The sequence below is a fragment of the Podarcis gaigeae genome, assembly GCF_964106915.1.
Source record: "Podarcis gaigeae genome assembly, chromosome: 7".
In the NCBI taxonomy this organism is placed as follows: Eukaryota; Metazoa; Chordata; class Lepidosauria; order Squamata; family Lacertidae; genus Podarcis; species Podarcis gaigeae.
The window spans coordinates 22,647,875-22,662,063 of NC_139683.1; the positions used below are offsets into that span (position 1 = coordinate 22,647,875).

The 14,189-nt window shown below is 42.1% G+C and overlaps 1 protein-coding gene across 5 annotated transcripts in view; it reads right to left on the reverse strand.

The window, feature by feature from the left end:
• Positions 1-14,189, reverse strand: part of FZD6 (frizzled class receptor 6) — a 25,661-nt gene continuing 11,472 nt past the window's right edge. For all 5 annotated transcript variants that reach the window (XM_083749155.1, XM_083749158.1, XM_083749159.1 and 2 more), the window contains exons 3-8: positions 13,417-13,613; positions 10,103-11,120; positions 7,903-8,051; positions 4,538-4,981; positions 750-2,974; positions 1-376 (exon numbers count right to left, since the gene is read on the reverse strand). In XM_083749155.1, coding sequence (XP_083605281.1) covers positions 2,812-2,974; positions 4,538-4,981; positions 7,903-8,051; positions 10,103-11,120; positions 13,417-13,613 — 1,971 coding nt within the window. In that variant the 3' untranslated portion in view covers positions 1-376; positions 750-2,811. The remainder of the gene's footprint in view (positions 377-749; positions 2,975-4,537; positions 4,982-7,902; positions 8,052-10,102; positions 11,121-13,416; positions 13,614-14,189) is intronic.

Consider the following 14,189-nt stretch of genomic DNA (forward strand, 5'->3'; position numbering starts at 1 on the left):
TACACTCAGTATGTTTATTTATTGAATTTGTATACCACCCTTCATTCAAAGATCACAGGGTGGTTCAAAACATAAAAATACAAACGAGAACACATAATATGTAACAAAAACATATCAATAACCACCTACTTACACAAACTTATTTAAAAGGCCATCCATTGAATGTTAATCAGCCCAAGGCCTGGCTATAGAAAAACATTTCACCTGGTGCCTAAAGAGATGCAATGAAGGCACCTTGGGGTGAGCAATCCATAAACAGGGAACTACAGTAGAAAAGGTCTGTTCTTGTGTTGCCACCCTCTGCACCTCTCGTGGAAGGGGCACACCAAGAAAGTCCTAAAATGTTGATCGCAGGATCCGGGTCCTTGATATGCACCTTTCTAGACAAGCAGCAGGGGACGCAGGTGGCGCTGTGGGTTAAAGCCTCAGCGCCTAGGACTTGCCGATCGAAAGGTCGGCGGTTCGAATCCCTGCGGCGGGGTGCGCTCCCGCTGCTCGGTCCCAGCGCCTGCCAACCTAGCAGTTCGAAAGCACCTCCGGGTGCAAGTAGATAAATAGGGACCGCTTACCAGCGGGAAGGTAAACGGCGTTTCCGTGTGCAGCTCTGGCTCGCCAGAGCAGCGATGTCACGCTGGCCACGTGACCCGGAAGTGTCTCCGGACAGCGCTGGCCCCTGGCCTCTTAAGTGAGATGGGCGCACAACCCCAGAGTCTGTCAAGACTGGCCCATACGGGCAGGGGTACCTTTACCTTTTTAGACAAGCAGCAAACCCCAGCTGCTGCAATTCAACTGAATTTAAAGAGACAAGCTTGCTATTTCCAGTCTTCTACAGGATATCCTACCAGTTTCTTCCTAAACAAGTGAAAGCAAGCTTTGCTGTAGGACTACTGGGTGTTTTTTATATCATTGCCAGGTAGGGACACGGCGCAGAAATCCCAAGGGCTAGTGGGAATAAGCTTAAAGCACCAGGGTTGGGAGCCATTAAAGTTGTCTGAATGGTCTTTACTGCCTTGACCCAGAATATCTAAGCAGCCCAGGGGCTGTTTTACAGCTCTGGAATAAGTGCTATATTATGGAGAAAGCTGCAACTATATCAGGTAGAACCAGACAGATTTGGTTTTTGTAGATTCTACCTGTAGACTAGAATAGTAGAAAGTGCTTGTTTTAATCAGTTGATGCTTCAAAGCTGATTTATCAATAAATGATCAATAAATGGACTCGGAAATCACAAAAAACTGATGTTTAAAATGCAAAGATCAGGACTGAATGACTTCTAGCAAAGAAACACACAGTTCTCCCATTTTCCAAGCTAACAGAAAACAAAAAAATATTTATAGAAGGTTACAGCTTAGATCTTCAAAACTACAAAAGGCTAGGAAATTAGCTTCATAGGTACTGTGGTCTATTTGTTCTCTCAAGGGTCTATTCTGATAGGGGAAAAGAAAGGGAAGGGAATGGGGTTCGATGTCCAATTTATACAGAATCTCACTTTATAAAATATAAGCTACTATTAGATTGTGCTCAAGCCTCAGATTTGAAAGGTACCACCCTGAGTAGAAATATTGAGGTTAAGTAAATTCCCAGGTTATTGCCTGTAATATCTAAACAGCGGTTGGCTTCACCACTCCCCACCTAACCTTAGTTGAGCATAATGACAATAATAATAATGAAGCGTGGGAGACAGGTATATAGCAAAGCATCCTGTCATGTAAAAGAAACAATTGATCTGTGCTATACTTGTATAAAAGTAGCTACTTTCAAAACTGGTTTTGATTCAAGAGTCCCTTTCCATTTCAGTGTTTAGACCATAACATAAAATATTACTACTGGCCCAAACATTTATGAGCCATTGCACCTAAGATATATTTTTTTTACAAAAATAGCTTGTCTACTAGACCCAATACAAATACCTGCACAGAAGCATCTGCACCAGTGACCACCCAGTATTATTACAATAGAGTTGTAATTCATAAAGACAGTTGCACAGCTTGGGCAGAGGCAAAAGCAGGGTCCCTACTACGTTTCTCAGCAGCATCCCAAGGGCTGTTGGACCACAGAAATCAAAAGTGGATGTACATGTGTACTTGCCAGATGTGATAATAAGAAAGGGGCATTTGAGAAATCCCCATTTCACAAAAGAACCCCTCCCACACAAATAAGACAAATGAAAAATTCAACCCCGCCGAAAACCAAAATAGGGAGATACCTTGGCAAGTTCCATGGGGTGCTTCTGAGGGAGATGTAGTGTCCACTGGCACCATACTAGAGAACCTAGGCTAAGGGTTTCTCTGGCCTGCAGGTCAGAGCTGGCTGATAAGAGCAGCAAAGGCAGACACTTCAGCCACAGGTGCTCAAGTCACTGCTTGTACTTTGCAGCTTAAGCCAATTCTCCAAGAATGGGACCGTGGTGTTATTCTCACATGGTGCATCAGCTTTCCCCTGCCCCTGTCTGACCCACCTATTTATGATACAGTAAATAGCACTGCTAGAAGGAGGTGGTAGTTTTATAACACAGCTCAAGATACCTTCCATCTCCACTACTGCAATGCAGTTTGACATGAAGGTCATAAAAAGCAGTACTTACTTATTCATCATCTTTTTCACATCAAACTTACTGCTAGCTAGGACATGTCCAAAGTTTGAAGAGGAAGCTGTTGCTAGGCCCCTCACAATGCAATTTTAGTTTTACCTGAAGTGCAACCAAGGAGGATATTGTGGCACCTCCTCGCAAAGCAGAGTGCAACAGTCATTTCCAGTGTAACACAGATTCCATCCATGAGCTGAAATGACTCACGTAGCAATTTCTCCTTTTTAAGCATTTGAACTGTGACCAGACTCCTGAGCTTTCCTTGAATCTGAAGAGGAATGGGCAAACAAGACTGACCCCTTGGGACTGCCTGGCTGGGAAACATCAAGGTGCGGATGACCAACTTGGAGGGGAAGGGATTCAATCAGATCACTTCTAGGAGTTGTCCTGTTATATGCATACAAAAGACAGAAAGAAAAAACATATTTTTTAAAACACAAGAGATCCTATGAACTACTCGGAGAATGATGTTACTAGGCAGCCTATATAACTGCTGTAAATCAGGGATGGGGAATCTATGGCCTTCTAGTTGTTGGTGTACTAAAACTCCCAACATCTCTGACCATTGGACATGTTGGGTCAGGCTGATGGGAGATGGAGTCCAGCAACATCTGAAGGGCCACAGTTTCCCCATCCCTGCTGCAAACAAAACAAACACTCAAGTTTAAAAAATGGGTCACATACTTGACAGGAATTATTAGACATGCAGTTTTCAACTAAAACTTTTGAGTAGCAGGGATGGGAAAAGCCTTTAGTAGAAAAGCTGCTATCACTCAGAACTAACAACAGAGGCTACATTTGTCTTTGAATCAGGCATCAGGATCAGTGTTAGAAATTGAGAAATGAAAGCTAGGAGCAAAATGGTACCTTAAACCTAGGTTATGGGAGTAACAATGGAATTTTTTTTAAAAGGTGTGCCTACACAAAATACAAAGCTGAAAATGGATGAACTGCAGCTAAAATACTATGTCCATTTTTCACATGGTCTAGTCCTTCCCCTGCCCACCTCCCTAATATTCTTTAGAGGGTCTCTTCTCCAGTCTTCAGAGGGGGGGGAAGGGGAAGGCAGAAAAAGGTCCTTCTTTCCTTCCACTCTGCAGTTTTAATCTGAAATCTTAGGCACAGTACTGCGCCCAGGGCTCAGAAACTGCTTGCACTTATGAAATTCCCTGTCACATAATGCACCTAGAACAATGGGAGTTTCAAACACTGATCAGGATTCTTACAGTATAACCCAGCAAACTCCAGATCCTGGTTCTGCGCCAAGAGCATGGGACCTTTGTCTTTGCTACATGATTGGCTACATTGTTATGAAAGGCTTAATGAAAATAGAATATTTGGGTATCAAGATGGACCAAATCACCACTTTAGCTTCATTAAAGTAAAATAACATTTGTTTTCATAATTTATCGGTGTGCACTGAATTTTTACAATATTTATGCTGTTTTGTGGGAGTTGAGTCTTTTTATAGATGCATTACTGAAATGTAAGGACACTGAGCCACCTTGTGCAAACCTAAGTCAGGTCTCCTAGATCCAATCCAACAGGAGTGCACAGGCTCCCACACTGGTTCAGAGTCTTTGTCGTAGCAATTCATCCAACTGGGCCCTTGATTTTCTCCTGAACTGCTTAGAGGCTAATATCTTATACTTTGGCTTGTCTCCTCTTAAATTCTAGCAAAGTATCTGAACAATTACGCCTTGCATTCTATATTCAGGTGTTCAGAGGTGTGGTGTCTAAGACAATGTAGCTACTTTTGCTTAAAGATTGGTTTAGGTGCCCACTCCAGTGCAGATAATGCAGCTCCATCGGATAAAAAGCTTTGTTTGCAAGATTTATTTTCCATTTCCTGCTATTTTAAAGTAAAATTCAGTATTTTTCTCTTCTGATGGTAGTAACAACTAGCATGCAATAGTTAAAAACACATAAAATTAAGGGAAAGGCAATTACCTTCCTTCGACCATTCTTTTCATGCTTTCAGATAAGCTGGCAATATCCTGTGTGTTGTCTGCCTTCCCTCTCTTTTCTAGCTGTTCCAAAGCCACTTTAGGGCTAGGTAACATGTGCAGTGCACTTTGTTCGCTGCAGGCAAACTCTTCCTCTTTCACTTTCTGGCTGACCGTTCCATCTGCTTCCATCTCTCTCTCAGATGTTTCAGGACAGCTTTTGATCTCAGTGAACGTGTCTTGGCTTAAGTAATCATGGTTTGCGATGGCCATGGCAGAAGTTCCGTGATTGGTTGTGACAGCTGTACTGGTCCCCATTGACTTTGAAATCACCTTCAGTTTGTGAGAGCTGGATTTGTAGTGCTTCTTTTTGTGCTTCGCTTTAGAGTTGTGCTTCAAGAAAAATTCACATGACTCTTGCAATACTCTTCGGCTTTCACTGATTGGACTGATAGGGAGAAGACAATACATGGTGATTACAACCATCCTCCATAACTATTTAGATGTGCTAATTGCATTCAGATGTGCAAACATCTTGCTGAAGTCATTGTCAAAACTACCAATTTTAAGATGTGGCAGACTGCTCTCTTAACTCATTTTTTATTTTCTTTCATAGAATTCTAGAACTGGAAGGGACCCAATGGATCATCTAGTCCAACCCTCTGCAATGCAGGAATTACAGCTAAAGAATCCCTGCCAGATGAATATTCAGCCTCTGTTTAACAACCTCCAATAAATGAGAGTCCACCACCTTCTATGGTAGCCTGTTCCATTGTCAAACACCTCTTACTGTCAGAAAGGTCTTCCTAATGTTTAATCAGAATCTCCTTTCTGGTAATTTGAATCCATTAGTTTGGGTCCTACCTACTCTCCGGAGCAGGAGAAAACAAGCTTGCTCCATCATCCATGTGACACCCTTCAAATATTTCAAGCTGGCTATCATATAAGCTCTGCTTTCTCCAGACTAAACGTATCTAACTCCCTCAACTGCTTCTCATAAGGATTGGTTTCCAGACCTTTTATCACCTTAGTAGCCTTCCCTCTGGACATGTTCCAGCTTGCCAATATCCATCTTAAAACTGTGATGCCCAGAACTGGACACAGTAGTCCAAGCTGTGGTCTGACCAAGGCAGAACAGAGCGGTAACGATTATTTCCCTTGATCTGGACACTATCTTTCTGTTAATGCAGTCTAGAATTGCAATAGCTTTTTTTGCTGCTGCATCACGCTGTTGACTCATGTTGATTTTCTGGTCTACTAAGACCCCTAGGTCCTTCTCACATGCACTGGTATCAAAGCCAGATGCCCCTCCATTTATATTTATATGGAGCAAGTCTATAAACTATTTATTGCTCCACTCCCATCTTTTAAGAGCTACTGCATTTTTTTCAAATGTTTTCATTACAAGAAGGGACTTGAGGGTGCATGATTTGCTCCAGGACATTGAGCAAGTTAACTGCCAAGTTGGCACCACAGGCCCATGTTCAATATTCTATGCAAGTAGCATTGGAGCCACAATCCTGCAAGTACAAGAAACTTAGTTCTCCCTTAATTCTTATTTACTCAGCCACTCTCTTGGTACAGAAAACACACAACTTTATCAGACACTAGGTCTGTAGGGAAGTTTTCTCCACCTGTATTTTATCTTTATCCATGTCTTCATCTCTTTGCCCTTCAATAGCTTCCCTAGTGAATCAAATGAAAGATCCATCTGGTTCTACACCATGTTACTTACGGAGGCAGGCAGATATTTTTGTTTATTTTATTTATTGAATTTATATACTGCCCCATACATGGAGGTTTCAGGGCAGTTCACAGAACCTGTGAAAAGCTCACAAGAGGGACATCAGGGCAACAGCCTCCCTCGCAACTAGCATTCAAAACAATATTATCATGATTAACATGCAATATTATCATGATTAACATGCTCCCATCATCCCTAGCTAGCAGGACCAGTGGTCAGGGATGATAAGAATTGTAGTCCAAAACCAGTTGGAGACCCAAGTTTGGGAAACTCTGCTCTACACTTTTGGCCCACTCTGCTCCTTAGTCTTCACTCTTATTGCCTGCCCTCACCACAGAATCCCAAGTTGCCTGAAACTGGCTTTTCACTTTCCTCACATAATCTCTATCATTTGCCAAAATTGTAGCCATTAATGCATTGAACTATTGGAATATTCATCAAATCACAGCAACTCACTGAGTGGCCAGAAATGGTGCTCCAGGTTTCATACTACTGCATAATATGGTTGTACATGCAAGCAATAGAATTTTTTTGTGTAAAAAAGTGCAATATTTACCTTAAAGTAACAACACTCTGGATGTGGGTAAATAAATCTGACTACCTGGGACAAACTAGCAGGGTAATAATAAGGGGCTGTACTTTGGTAGAGAGCATTACTTTGCTAAGACACACATATGAAATAGCTATACAATAATGGAAAAAGAAGCAATATGGAAAGGAATATACATCTTCATTGTAAAGGAATGTGGGCTGAAGGAGTTGAAGATAATTGCTTGCAAACCTTGACTAAAGAAATTTAAAGAAATACAGAAATCTAAAAGCCATATTAAGAATTCAGGATGCAAAGGAGAGTAATGGAAAAAAGTATTCCCAAAGGAACTTACACATAGCCTACATAAAACTGTTCAAAATATACTCCAGAAGAATTTAAACTGAAGAACAGACCACTCTGTGGGAGCTTAGAGAAAATATTATTCTCAAATTCTCCTCTTCCTGAGATCAATCTCCAAATAATTATGCAATGCCAAGCATCAAGAAAGACTGTATAAAAATATGGCATAGCATTAAAACATTCATTCTAATAATACAGGCTGTGAGAAAGCAGATACAAAATTTGACCAAGTCAGACCCCTGCTGCTCAGGATTAAACTGCTCAGTCTCTTTTGCAAAAGGATAAAAAATGGCCAGTTTACCAAGGAAGATTTGGTTTGGGAGGAAATTCAGCATCTGGCTAACTACAGCTTTAAAAAATCCCCCGTGCGAGGGCACTTCTAGACCTTGAGGATGGTATTGCCCATAAGTTCCAATTCACTGCAGGTTCACATGTGAGGGAGGGAGGCAGGGAGGCGGCACTTAAACAATGATGACAACAGGAAGTTCAACATCAAAGATGAGAGACCACATGTTTTCGGGGGTGGGGATTTTTTTTAAATGACCTGCAATCCTATGAACAAAGTCAGGAAGCAACCCAAGATGAATACTCTCTCTCTCTCTCTCTCTCTCTCACACACACACACACACACACACACCCACGGACACATTTTTAAAACACACCAATTAACAGTGCCCACTAATTTTATCTTGTTGTTTTTAAAATAAATATTACCACAAAAAATGTGTCTTACTCTCTTTTACGATTCCTGTTGAAGAAACTTGCCCATTCTGAGCAAGTCTTCTTGCTTCCCACCCAGAAAACTGGAGAGATGCCAACAATTAAAGTCATAAGGTATTTCATCAGAAACAAAATTATTTCTGGCCTTGCCAATATCTTGACCTGGAAAACAATAACCATTCATTAAAAATACAATAGAAAAATGGTTTTCCGACCCTATACTTCAAAGCAGAAAATGAATAGTGATATAGAAGTTTGCAGTTTTATATCAACTAAGCTGCACTCAGGCTTAAACAGCTTTAAGAAAATGAGAATACTGTACCTATGCTACACACTTAAAATAGCTTAATCACAATATGTTGTCATCGAAACTCCAGTAAATGAAATGCTGCAAGCAGGGATAATATGATGCTATGACACAGTACTGAATGGTGTGATTTTAATTTATTTAGAAAATGACACAAAAATAAGAAATAAGCCTCAGGGTAGGGAACCTCCAGTCTGTAGCCAACTTTGGCCTGCCAGGGGTCCCAGTTCGGCCTGTTAGGCACTTTCTGGCAAAGTACCCACACCTGCCATATTTGTGGGGCCAGTGCCTGCATGACTTCAAAGGAACAATGGCGAGCTTAAAGTGAGCTCCCCACTGCTCTTTTGCTGGAGCAAGGTGTGCTCCCCCTGCCCAGTAGTTGGTGGGGATTGGAAGTTTGCCTTGCTCCAGGATCATGATAGGGTTTGCATTGAAACCCCTGCTAGAATGGAGGGAAAATGTACTAATAAGCGAAAGAACACAACACGTTAGAATTAAGTTACTCCAGCATCAAAAAACTACAATTCCAGAAATCCCTTAGGAGAAGCCTGAAGAAACTTCTTTAGAACTTGCCTGTGTTCTTAAATGTTGAAGGCAGATACAGTTAAGTCACAAAAAATGTGGCCACCGCAGTATAGAAGGGAGAAATGCATAACAAGTGTAACTAATTCTTCTAAAGTGCTCAGTACTAACCAATTTCTTTAGTGATACTCTGTACAGTAACACAGTTGTGTCATCTGAGTACACAGGAAAGACGATGGAACTGATGGGCTGAAGTTAATTAGAGGTGGCAGGATTTTCAGAGTGGCTTGGGGGTATGTACCAGTGTCTTTTCTGCTGTTCGCTGCAAAATTAATCCACTCTTGTGAAGAACAGGCTCAAAAACGGGCAATGATATTTAACTCAAGAGCTAACTTGTCTGTCTTACCTAGTGCTCAGATTTTTATTTTGTATTAGCTTGGCCAATTCAGGTCTCTCCATTACCACCCTGGCCTATTTTTATTAGCTTGAGGATCATTAACTAGCTGATGCCAGAAATATTATTTTGAGTAAATAGCTATTTTAAAAAGCTTGGACCAAGCTGAATGTAATAAAGTAATACCACTAAAAAGGAAATGTTCTGCTATAAGTATTTTTGCTTAAATAATCCTTATATTGGAATAAATGCAGTATGCATCTAGGTTGGGATAGTCTAAGAGGTCCCTCTTGATGTTGGGGATTACAGCTTCCATAATCCCTGACCATTGGGATGTGCTGCCTGGGGCTGATGGAAGTTCACATCTGGAGGGAACTACATAAGCAGCCAAAATGAATTAACATTTCCCTAGTTATAAGTAGATCAGAGGTTGCTATCTACAAATATAAACTTCTCTTTCCATTTTTTTCCATTTCTGAGTGACTTAAAACCTCACTTTAATATGCAGTGTAGATAACTTTCCCATCTATTTTAGTGGGAAGAAAAGCATGTTTTAAGCAACAATATTAAAAATGACTCTTATCTTCAATATGAACAGATGGGTGTAAAATCTGAAGGATTATTGTCTAGCAGCATATTAGTTTTGCTGTTGTTTTTAGACAGTCTTTTTAAATTTTCTTCTTAGGAAATCATAGCTAGAAGTCACTAACATCTTCAAGGAGGGTTCTAAAGATAAAATTATTCCATTGCTTTTTTCTCAGAGTTTATACTTTCTAGGACAATACTGATTGGAGGAAGACTGGATTCCACATTGAACACTAGGGTAGGACCACTCAGCGGCTTTAGTAGCACTGAAGAACAATAGACAAAGCAGTATCACAGTTGTTGCTGCAGTCAAATCCCCAGCATTGCATACATGTGCAGCAGCAGTAAGAGATATCAATATTCTTAGTTATTGAGGTATAAATGGTGAAAGTATTTCACTCTTACCTGATAAGGGCAAGGTATATGGAACTTAACACAATGGTCATAAACCCAAGTGGTTTCCCAGATCTTCCTGTACACCTGCTCATAGATATAACATCCCAAGAGCATCACTAAAGGTACCAGGTATAAGCCACTGAAGACACCGATTCGAATCATGAATTTCTTCAGCTTTTCTTGATTCCTGCCATCATTCTGTATAACTTGCCGCACGTGATTTAGAGAAATTATGCCTGCTAAGAGGAGAGACAATCCAACAAAAACACAAAGGCACAAAGGCAAAAGGACAAAGTATCTGGAAGCATCCAGGTCATAGAGGCCAACGAAACAAACACCGCTGATGTTGTCACCTTCCACTTTGTTCATGGCAAGAAGCATAATGGTGAGAAAGCCAGGCATGCCCCAGGCAATTGCATGGAACCACATTGCCTTTTGCTCAATAGCTTCACAGCTCCATTTTCGTCCGGCAGCTAGGAACCAAGTGACTGTGAGGATCACCCACCACACAGTTCCAGCCATGGTGAAAAAGTACAGAGCCATAAAAACAATTGTGCAGGCTTTGTTCTGAGAACCAAGAACAACTGTCTCTCCAAGCTGCAGTTTTTCATCTACCTTATTACAGGCAGTTCTGTTTCCCAGGACAAACCCAAGGAAGTATACCAGAGACACTATGCTGTAACAAACAGAATAGTATATTATTGGCCTCTCTGGATATCTGAACCGCTTAACATCAATCAAAAACGTTAGGAATGTGAACAGAGTTGCGCAAAGGCAAAAAATTGAAACGATCCCAATGAAGCTTTTGGCGACGTCTAGCTCATGATTACTGAAATACATGTTGGGACAGGGGGGTGCACACTGATCAATTCCCAAAAACTTGTAGCCTTGACCACTGGAGGTCTGCAGATGACGTGGACACCAAAATCCATAATCCCTTCTGGGCTGTCCTGGAGTCTTCTTAGTGTCATGAGATTTTGTAGTGAGAGAAGGAGTGACAGCAGCAGTTTCATCACAATCCTCCAACCTAGAAAGAAAAGAGAGAAAATGCAGAGGGACCACTCAGTGCTATTTGCCTAGAGGCTCAGAGCACATACTTCAGATGCTTGGTTATCAAACTAGACTGGGACTGGGATCGCAAAGAATAAAAACAGATTTTTTTAAAAAAGGAAACATAACCTCAATTACAAGGGCAAGGACCCTCCAGCTTGCAAGCCAATCTTGCTCCATCAGGGGCTCCAAGATTGCACAGCCACGGCAGTAGGATTCAGTCCCTGTTTGCCAATTTGGCAGGGATTAAAGCCCTGGAAAGGGGGACGCAGGTGGCGCTGTGAGCTAAAGCCTCAGCGCCTAGGACTTGCCGATCGAAAGGTCGGCGGTTTGAATCCCTGCGGCGGGGTGCGCTCCCGCTGCTCGGTCCCAGCGCCTGCCAACCTAGCAGTTCAAAAGCACCTCCGGGTACAAGTAGATAAATAGGGACCGCTTACTAGCGGGAAGGTAAACGGCGTTTCCGTGTGCGGCTCTGGCTCGCCAGAGCAGCGATGTCATGCTGGCCATGTGACCCGGAAGTGTCTCCGGACAGCGCTGGCCCCTGGCCTCTTAAGTGAGATGGGCGCACAACCCCAGAGTCTGTCAAGACTGGCCCGTACGGGCAGGGGTACCTTTACCTTTACCTAAAGCCCTGGACAAAAGTGCCCTTTGAAGCAGTGCATGCCCACAGATCTGAGGGAGCAGGGAGGTACATATGAGAGGAAATGCTTGTCTATGCAGACCCCACACCAGGCAGGTTTTTTAATAGTTTTCATTAGCACTTTGTACAGGGCCTAGAAGCTAACCGAAAGCCAGTACAGGTATGCTAAAATAGCTGTGGCCTTTGCCAGTCAAGAGGCAACCCACAGCATTCTTCCAACCATCTTTCAAGGCAGCTCCAGGAAGAGTGAACTGGAGTGGTCTTTGTAAGAGTTTTCCAAAGCAAGTACAGCTGAGGCCAAACACTTGCCTGACAGATGCAGCCATAAAATCATAGAATTGTAGAGAAGTAAGGGGCCATGAGTGGTGCTGGAGGAGACACTTGAGAGTCCCATGGACTGCTAGAAGATCAAACCTATCCATTCTTAAGGAAATCAGCCCTGAGTGCTCACTGGAAGGACAGATCCTGAAGCTGAGGCTCCAATACTTTGGCCACCTCATGAGAAGAGAAGACTCCCTGGAAAAGACCCTGATGTTGGGAAAGATGGAGGGCACAAGGAGAAGGGGACGACAGAGGACAAGATGGTTGGACAGTGCTCTCGAAGCTACCAGCATGAGTTTAACCAAACTGTGGGAGGCAGTGGAAGACAGAAGTGCCTGGTGTGCTCTGGTCCATGGGGTCACGAAGAGTCGGACATGACTAAACGACTAAACAACAACAACAAAGGGGCCATGAGAACCATCTAGTCCAGCCTCCTGTAAATATGCAGCTGTCCCATACAGGGTTCAGACCTGTAACCTTGGCATTATCAGCACCATGCTTTAACCAACTGAGCTACCCAGGCATGACTGGCCACTGCTTCCATTGCTTTATGTGTTGTATAACACATAGATTTTTTAAAAAGTATTAAAGCTATTTATAAATGTTTTTAAAATAAAGTGGCCTCCAAATGCACATGTTGTCCTTTATTGGAGATATCATATTATGTGCTTGATGACCATGGCAGAATAAATGGCAACAATAAAGTTCTCCTTTCAAAGTGCTTCAATTTTGAGGAGATGGGGGCTCAAGGTATGAGTTTTTCCTAATTCTTCAGAGTCTTCCTCACCTCAACTGCTGTTTACCAACTACCATGCATGCTAGTCCTGTAATGACCTCTGTTTCCTATATGGATGAGCAAGAATCCAAAGCACTAAAGAGCTTGTACAGAAGGGAACAGAAAAGTTGAACTGTCTAGGTTGAAATATATATGCAAAGCAAATTTGCTTATTCACTTCATCAGATACACTTGGTCCAAGCATATGCATAAACCTGGCAGTGCTCCTCTCCCCTTGAAAGAGCAGGCACACTCTTCTCATCACCAATAATCTTGGGGAGTCCAATTCACAACTATTCCCCCTAAGAAAAAGGGGGGAATGGAAGAACCGCATGCATTCGGGGTGATGGGTGTCATCATACAAATGGACTGCAACAAAGAGCATCCGTTTATACAGAAGATCATCTGTGTGGAGGAGGCACACACGCTGATATGTAACAAGCAAAGAGAAGTTTATTGCATGAATGTATGGATTAGGACTTTGTCTTAGGCCAGAGTAAAATCCATTGGAAAGAAAGAGAATTAAAAACACTGTACCTGCTGCATTCAAGTTCCTCATTCCAATTAATTCCAAAAGTGTTTATCACTTGTTTACAGTCAGAGTACACTCTTTCACAGAGACTTCGGCATGGGTGAATCACACGCGATTGATCCAAACAGGCAGGCACAAATGCTTTGCAAAGAAATGCATGAATATCTGGTGAGCACTGGACATTCAGAAGAGGAAGGAAATCCTTTGGGAGAGGGAAAATGATACTTTGATTAGCACATCTACAAAGTTTTCTTGTAAAACTGACACTGTCTTGTTACAGAACTTGAGTTACAAAAGATTAGTAAATCATGAGATTTCAGAAGTGGAACAAGTGTTTAAATGGAGGTTGAGGGCACTCCAGCTCATCTTCTCTCATCTGCCTTTGCCAATAGCCATGTTTCACATTTCCCCATCTCTCCTACTGCTGCTGTTGCCCTGCATAGGGAAACACAGTCTTCAAGGCAATGCCAGATTCCTAGAGCATCTTGCTGAGCAGAGGAAAGGTAAGTTTGGAAGTATATATAAAAAAACTGGAGTGTGCACCAAACTGAAAGATGTGACTACAAAACACTGAATTTGGACATTTGCACCTTGCAAGCTCTTTCCAGTTAGATTCATGCAACTCCCATCTATCTTTAACATGGTCAACATAAAACTTTTTAAAACATCAGGAAGCAGTTGGCTCCAGGGAGAACCACAGAAGCCCACTGCAGCAGCTGCTAAAAGCCCATAGACTGTGCAAGATTTCTGGAATTTAATTTTGACAGAAATGATCAAC